This window comes from Myotis brandtii, unplaced genomic scaffold (genome assembly GCF_000412655.1).
Source record: "Myotis brandtii unplaced genomic scaffold, ASM41265v1 scaffold329, whole genome shotgun sequence".
Taxonomy (NCBI): domain Eukaryota; kingdom Metazoa; phylum Chordata; class Mammalia; order Chiroptera; family Vespertilionidae; genus Myotis; species Myotis brandtii.
The window spans coordinates 934,713-942,871 of NW_005362676.1; the positions used below are offsets into that span (position 1 = coordinate 934,713).

At 51.2% G+C, this 8,159-nt stretch overlaps 1 protein-coding gene across 1 annotated transcript in view; it reads right to left on the reverse strand.

Moving 5' to 3' along the window:
• CHSY1 (chondroitin sulfate synthase 1) overlaps window positions 1-8,159 on the reverse strand; it is a gene marked incomplete at its 5' end in the record, with an annotated part of 32,019 nt that overhangs the window by 16,827 nt on the left and 7,033 nt on the right. Inside the window, one exon of the mRNA XM_005871105.1 lies at window positions 360-855. Within this exon, the coding sequence (XP_005871167.1) occupies window positions 360-855 (496 nt within the window). The remainder of the gene's footprint in view (window positions 1-359; window positions 856-8,159) is intronic.

The following is an 8,159-nucleotide window of genomic DNA, read 5'->3' on the forward strand; positions in this document are numbered from 1 at the left end:
GCCGAGCTCAAAAGGTTCGCCATCACTGGTCTAGAAGGTATGTTTTCTTTGTTCAAGAAAAAAAAGGTAACAGAAGGGAATTCAAATGAAAAAACAAAAAAAGGAGGCAAACATGTACAACAGCCCATCAGGTGTGGCTCAGTGGTTGAGCACTGACCTATGAACCAGGTTCGACTCCCCGGTAAACGGCACATGCCCGGGTTGCGGGCTCCATCCCCAGTGTGGGGCGTGCAGGAGGCGGCCGATCCGTGATTCTCTCTCATCGTGGATGTTTCTCTCTCCCTCCCTCTCCCTCTCCCAAATCAATAAAAACATCTAAAAACAAAAAAAAACAGATGGGTCTGTGTCTGTGTTCTTACCTCGTACGACCAGACGCACTGCACCCCCGCGAACCTCCGCACGCAGCGGCCCACCTCCACGTCCTCATGGGTCGTGTACATCTCCCGCAGGCACTTGCCGATGTGGGGCACCATCCGGCGCAGCACCTCGCGGCTCATGATCACGCCGGGCCCGCCCATGCAGAAGTTCTCCCCGGGCTCCAGGGCCAGCTTGCCCATCTCCTCCGTGGTGCCCAGGCCCGTCTGGCCCAGGAACAGGGGCTCGCTGCTGTTGAGGCTGCGCAGGAAGCTCTCCAGCCGGTCCCCCTTGATGTACACGTCGTCGTCCGCCCGCATGAACCACTCGTACTGGTCCAGGTAGTGGTCGTGCATGTACTTGAGCATCATGAAGGACTTCTTCTGGGGCGGGTAGGAGTCGTCCACGCCCCGCAGCGGCACGATGGGGATGGGGATGGACGTGTCGGAGCCCTCGCTCGAGAAGAACTCCACCCGCCCGGGGATCGTCTTGGACCACGTCCTGGAACGGGAAACGGAGGGGGCGTGAGAGGGCGGCGCGGGCCGGGCGCCTCGTTTCCCCGAAACCCGTGTATCTGCTGCTGCTGTGTTTCAAAGGGGATCTGATAAGAAGCCACTTGATCAGCGGAAGCCCTCGCGCCGCCGCCGGGGGACGGCCGAGTCCCCGTTCATTTTCAGAAGAATCCCAACAACAACAACAAAAAAGGATGAGGGAGTGTTGAAGCGGGTTCAGGACTGCGGAGTTTTGGCGACGGCGGGAAACCCGATTACCAGGCCAGCGAGGGAGGAATGTTCAGGCGAATTTGCTGATACTCTCAACTCCCTGGCTACAAATTCCTCCACTCCACAAAATAAAAACGCAACCAGGTCGGCCGACGTGGCTCAGTGGTTGAGCGTCAACCTATGAACCAGGAGGTGTTGAAGCGGGTCCAGGACTGCGGAGTTTTGGCGACAGCGGGAAACCCGATTACCAGGCCACCGAGGGAGGAATGTTCAGGCGAATTTGCTGATACTCTCAACTCCCTGGCTACAAATTCCTCCACTCCGCAAAATAAAAACGCAACCAGGTCGGCCGACGTGGCTCAGTGGTTGAGCGTCAACCTATGAACCAGGAGGTCACGGTTCGATTCCCGGTCAGGGCACATGCCCGGGTTGTTGGCTCGATCCCCAGTGGGGGTGCAGGAGGCAGACGATCCATGATTCTTTCTCATCAATGAATTTTCTATCTCTCTCTCCCTCTCCCTTCCTCTCGGAAAATAATAAAAAACGTATTTTAAAAAAGAGATGAAATAGTCAACTTCTAGGAAAAACATCTCATACAGGATATTTCAATCAGTGAATATAGCCACAGAAAGATCAAAAAACATGGTTTCCCCCAAATGTCCCACCCAGTATATTTCTCTCACGTAACTGCTAGATTTGGGTTTATTATGGTGACAGTGACTTGAAGGATCAAAACAGCATGAATCCATAATAAAAAAGAGATGAAATAGTCAACTTCTAGGAAAAACATCTCATACAGGATATTTCAATCAGTGAATATAGCCACAGAAAGATCAAAAAACATGGTTTCCCCCAAATGTCCCACCCAGTATATTTCTCTCACGTAACTGCTAGATTTGGGTTTATTATGGTGACAGTGACTTGAAGGATCAAAACAGCATGAATCCCTAATGGGAAGTCTGAGGGGTAAAGGTGACTTTCACCTCCAATCAGTGAAATTTAGCCATAGTAAGATCAAAACACACGGTTCCCCCCAAATGTCCTTCCCAGTATATTTCTCTCACGTAACTGTTAGATTTGGGTTTATTATGGTGAGTGACTTGAAGGATCAAAACAGCACGTATCTCTAATGGGAAGTCTGAGGGGTAAAGGTGACTTTCACCTTTTATTCTGGGTTAGAATTCTGTGGTTTGTTTTTAAATATATATATATTTTTATTGATTTCAGAGAGGGAAGGAGAGGGAGAGAGAAACATCAATGATGAGAGAGAATCATCGATTAGCTGCCTCCTGCACACCCCACACTGGGGATCATGCTTGCAACCCGGGCATGTGCCCTGACCAGAAATCGAACCGTGACCTCATGGTTCATAGGTGGACGCTCAACCACTGAGCCACGCCGACTGGGCAGTTAGAATTCTGTTGTACTATCCATCTCAGACAACGTCAGGGTCAAAGTCGAACAAGACTTTAAACTTGACAAGTGTCTTCCCTTAAGACACCGGAATCCTTCATAGAGAGACCGAGGGTCAAAATCTGGCCCACCAGCCAGACCAGAGCGACCATCACCAACACCCTGAATGCCTAAACCATGACTTGAAATGAGGTCATTGTCCAAGAAGAGAAACCAATTAATTTCAAAGGCAGACAAACTAACCTCAAACCACCGTCAAAGCCTCTGTGCAGTTTTATGGTTAACTCCACCCAATTGTCTTTTCCTTTTTAGGGAACCCAGGGGAAAACGCGTGGCCCTTTTCTCATCTTAAATGACTGGTGGTTGGAGGCAAATCTCTTAATATGACGTTTTTTTTTAAAATGTTATTTTTTAAAAATATATTTTTTATTGATTTCAGAGAGGAAGGGAGAGGGAGAGAGAGATAGAAACATCCATGACGAGAGAGAATCACGGGTCGGCTGCCTCCTGCACATCCCCTACTGGGGACTGAGGCCTGCAACCCGGGCATGTGCCCTTGACTGGAAATGGAACTATGACCTTCTGGTTCACAGGTCGATGCTGAAACCCTGAGCCACGCTGGTCAGGCTAAATTGATTTTGTAGAGAGAGGAAACGAGAGAGAGAGAAGCATTGATGTGAGAGAGAATCATGGATTGCTGCCTCCTGCACACCCCTTACTGGGGACTGAGCCTGCAACCCAGGCATGTGCCCTGACCGGGAATCCAACTGTGACCTTCTGGTTCATAGGTCGATGCTCAAACACTGAGTCAAGCCAGCCAGGCTAAATTGATTTTGTAGAGAGAGGAAATGAGAGAGAGAGAGAGAGAGAGAGAGAAAGGCATTGATGTGTGAGAAAATTATAGATTGCTGCCTCTTGCACACACCCTACTGGGATTGAGCCCGCAACCCGGGCATGTGCCCTGACCGGGAATCGAACCGTGACCTCCTGGTTCCTAGGTTGATGCTCAACCACTGAGCCACCCCGGCCAGGGCGATCTGAAGTTTTCGTAAACCCTCCAATCTCAAGAAATTACGCTCTTTTCACTCCGGGCGCCTGTAGTTTAAACAGCTCCACCGAGTCAGAGGGCTCTCAACATGCATGGTGATCTACCGTCCTGGGGGGAGAGGGGGCGTGGGTTAATGACGTGAAAGAAATGAAGGAAAAGCTGCGTGAGAAAATTATAGATTGCTGCCTCTTGCACACACCCTACTGGGATTGAGCCCGCAACCCGGGCATGTGCCCTGACCGGGAATCGAACCGTGACCTCCTGGTTCCTAGGTTGATGCTCAACCACTGAGCCACCCCGGCCAGGGCGATCTGAAGTTTTCGTAAACCCTCCAATCTCAAGAAATTACGCTCTTTTCACTCCGGGCGCCTGTAGTTTAAACAGCTCCACCGCGTCAGAGGGCTCTGACCATGCACGGTGATCTACCGTCCTGGGGGGAGGGGGGAGAGGGGCGTGGGTTAATGACGTGAAAGAAATGAAGGAAAAGCTGCTGTGAGAGGAACAGGTCAGCTCCCTCACTCTCCCCAGCAAATGTCCACTCTGCCGTCGCCACGGTGGTCACCGGGCACAGAGCTCTCACCTAGCTGAAACCACAGAACGTTGGCGAAGGCCTCGCCCGCCAGCTCGGCTTTCCGCCGCCTGATAATCGGCTCTTGCTTGAGCCCAGATAAGACGACTGAAATGTGAGCATGCCAAGCAGCCTTCCGCCCGCCGGCTGCTCCTCTGTCCTGCCAGCGAGGGAATCACAGCCGGGCAGTGCAGCCGGCCCCTCGGGCGCCTGTAGTTTAAACAGCTCCACCGCGTCAGAGGGCTCTGACCATGCACGGTGATCTACCGTCCTGGGGGGAGGGGGGGTGTGGGTTAATGACGTGAAAGAAATGAAGGAAAAGCTGCTGTGACAGGAACAGGTCAGCTCCCTCACTCTCCCCAGCAAACGTCCACTCTGCCACGGTGGTCACCGGGCACAGAGCTCTCACCTAGCTGAAACCACAGAGCGTTGGCGAAGGCCTCGCCCGCCAGCTCGGCTTTCCGCCGCCTGATAATCGGCTCTTGCTTGAGCCCAGATAAGACGACTGAAATGTGAGCATGCCAAGCAGCCTTCCGCCCGCCGGCTGCTCCTCTGTCCTGCCAGCGAGGGAATCACAGCCGGGCAGTGCAGCCGGCCCACGCCAGCCCCGCCAAGGAACCCGCCGCGGAGTGGGCATCTCCCGGGTTTCCCTTTCTATGTCGTGTCGCTTTAAGAATGACGCCGTCAAATGCATTTCTGGGCTGAATTGCATCTATGGCGTGACCACGGTCCTGGGTCCACGTTCATCATGTAGAGATGCGTTTACAAAGTGGCCCTGGACGGTTTGGCTCAGTGGATGGAGCGTCGGCCTGTGGCCTGAAAGGTCCCGGGTTCGATTCCGGTCAAGGGCACATACCTCAGTGGGCAGGCTCCATCCCCGGCCCTGGTTGGGGCTCATGCGGGAGGCAAGCAATTGATATGTCTCTCATGTCCATGTTTCTCTCTCTCTGTCTCTCTCCCCTTCGCTGCCACTCACTCTAAGAATCAATGGAAAAATATCCTCGTGTGAGAATTAACAACAACAACAAAACCCACAAAAATGTTTTTTAAAAGTTTACAAAGCAGACAATGGTACATAGACTTGTGGTGTGGATTATTACTATTATTAACAATGTATAACTCTATGTTCAAGTGCTTACTGTTTTGTTTGCTATTTTGTTAATCCTCAGCAGAGGGTATTTTTTCCATTGATTTTTAGAGTGAGTGGAAGGGAAGGGGTAGTGAAAGAGACAGAGAGAGAGAGAGAGATAAAGAGACAGAGAGAGAGAAAGAGAGAAAGAAACATTGATTGGTTGTCTCCCACACGTACCCTGAGCAGGACTGGGGATCGAACCTGCAACTCAAGTATGTGCCCTTGACCAGGAATCGAACCCATGACCCTCTGGTCTGGGGGGCCGATGCTCTAATTGCTGAGCCACACCGGCCAGCCCCACACCGGCTGTTTTTGGATGAAGGGTCAGAAAGGATTTATTTCACTTTCTCCTTTGTGTTCTCCACATTTGCTAAATTTTCTGCAACAACAGAGAGGTGCTTTTAGGGTTAGAAAAATAATTTACACTTGGGGGGAAGCTTTAAGCTAAAGAGCATCCAAAACACACTAAAAAGATGAGACAACAGGAACTTTTACTTGTGCAGTAAAAACAGGCTTCACTCTACTCAATGGACAAAAACTCAAAGACAAATGGAGTAAGATTGAGCATTTTCTCTCACAATTTTCTACACTTTAAGTTTTGCTCCTTATGATAGGTAAGAAGGGGAGATTGTCTGTGAGTTCCCCCAAATCACTACGACACATGTTGTCTGAGGGTCACAGTGCTAAGTTTGAAGGGACTCAGATGATCAAATCATCTCAGGTCAAGGGAGGGAGGGAGAATAGAGTTTTACCCTGAGAACTGACAGATCCCAGGAATTACATGCATGCAATAGCTAGGCTGGCGTGGCTCAGTGGTTGAGCATCAACCTATGAACCAGGAGGTCACGGTTCGATTCCTGATAAATGGGCACACGCCCGGGTTGCGGGCTCCATCCTCAGCAGGGGGCATGCAGGAGGCAGCCGATCCATGATTCTCTCTCATCATTGATGTTTCTCTCTCCCTTCCTTTCTGAAATCAATAAAAACATATTTAAAAAAAGACCAAGCCTAAGAATGATGACTCCAGGCCTTGCCGGGAGCCGAAGGAACAGGCTCGGGCAGATGTCAGGAGCGTGATTCAGGCCGTTACCTGGCCTGACTGACGCCGGGGAGCGGCACAGCCGGGGCGCTTAGCTGCAGGCGTCTGCTTCCGTGCCTGTGGTTTCCGGATGTGCGGTTTCCTCTTTTAAAATTGTTAACTGTCTCATTGTGCAAGGACCTTACGCCGTGAGCAATCTCACATTCTTTTTGAAAGGAGGTACAAAGGTGGGGAGATTAAAAAAAAAAAAAAGACAAATCAAATTACAGTCCCCTTTTTTTTTTTTTGGCTTTAACAAAGCTGCTGGCGGGTGGATTACAGGTTTCCCACCTGGACAGTGGCCCGGGCTCCGGCCCAGGAGCGGTCCCAGGGTATCAGGAGCTAACAGCAACCTGCCCTGCGAGCAGTGACCGCAGATACGCCCTCGCTGAAAGGCAGAATTAGAACGTGTAGACTGAGCACACAAGGCGAATTCTGATCTCATGACATGGTCCCCAAGTTCAAGTGCTGGGGAGCTATCTTATGGACCACTGAAAAGTGTAAACAGGCAAGGAATTTTTAAATATGTTTTTTAAAATTGATTTTTATTTTTTTAATATATATTTTTATTGATTTCAGAGAGGAAGGGAGAGGAAGAGAGAGATAGAAACATCAGTGATGAGAGAGAACCATCGATTGCCTGCCTCCTGCACGTCCCCTCTACTGGGGATTGAGCCCGCAACTGGGGCATGTGCCCTTGACCGGAATCGAACCCGGGACCCTTCAGTCCACAGGCCGATGCTCTATCCACTGAACCTGGCTAGGGCTAAAATTCATTTTTACAGAGGAAGGGAGAGGGAGAGGAAGAAGGAGAGGGAGAGGTAGAGGGAAGGAGAGAGAAACATCAATGATGAGAGAGATCATGGATTGGCTGCCTCCTGCACACCCCCTACTGGGGATGGAGCCCGCAACTGGGGCATGTGCCCTTGACCGGGAACCAAACCGTGGCCTCCTGGTTCCTAGGTCGACGCCAACCACTGAGCACACTGGCCCGCCTACAGCTTGTATTTAATCAACCAAAAACGAATGTACTGGGCTACAGAACAGATAACGGTGGCGATAAATGCTCCACACACCACCAGGTTAAAATGAAAAGGTGGACAGCGCCGCTCTGTGTACATCATCACTGTTTCTTGTTCCCCCAATTCCATTCGGGGCCAGAGGCAAAAGCGATGCTGACAGCAGGCGACAGCGCTGAGTAGGCACATTAACACACGGGGTCCCCGTGACACATGCGGTCACCCCATTCCCCCGAGGATCCCCTCCACGTCGTGATGTTCCGGTAACCGAGGAAAACCGAATTCCAGTAACCAGACAGGCGTGCTCAGCCCTACATTTCCGGGCGGGATTAACGGACTTACTGACACAAGAATGACCCCGGCCGAGTGCCAGGGGGCCAGGAGCCAACTTGCCATCTGTGCCCGGCAGTCCTGCAGCTGCCTACGATGTAACGCACTCGGAGCCGCGCTGGCCCTGGCCAGTATGGCGCAGTGGGCTGGGCGTGCACCGAAAGGTCACTGGTTCGATTCCCCGTCAGGGCACGTGCCCGGGTTGCGGGCTTAGACCCGGAAGGGTGAGGGCAGGGGGCAGCCGATCCGTGATTCTCTGTCATCGTTATGTTTCTCTCCCTCTCTCCCTCTCCCTTCTTCTCTGAAACCTGTATACATAAAAGACGAAGGAAAGAAAGAGGGGCAGGAGCCTGGGACAGGCCTTTCCTGATACCTTTTTTAATTTTATTTTTAAAAAATATTTTTTTATTGATTTCAGAGAGGAAGGGAGAGGGGAAGAGAGAGAGAAGCATTAATGATGAGAGAGAATCATGGATCGGCTGCCTCCTGCACGTC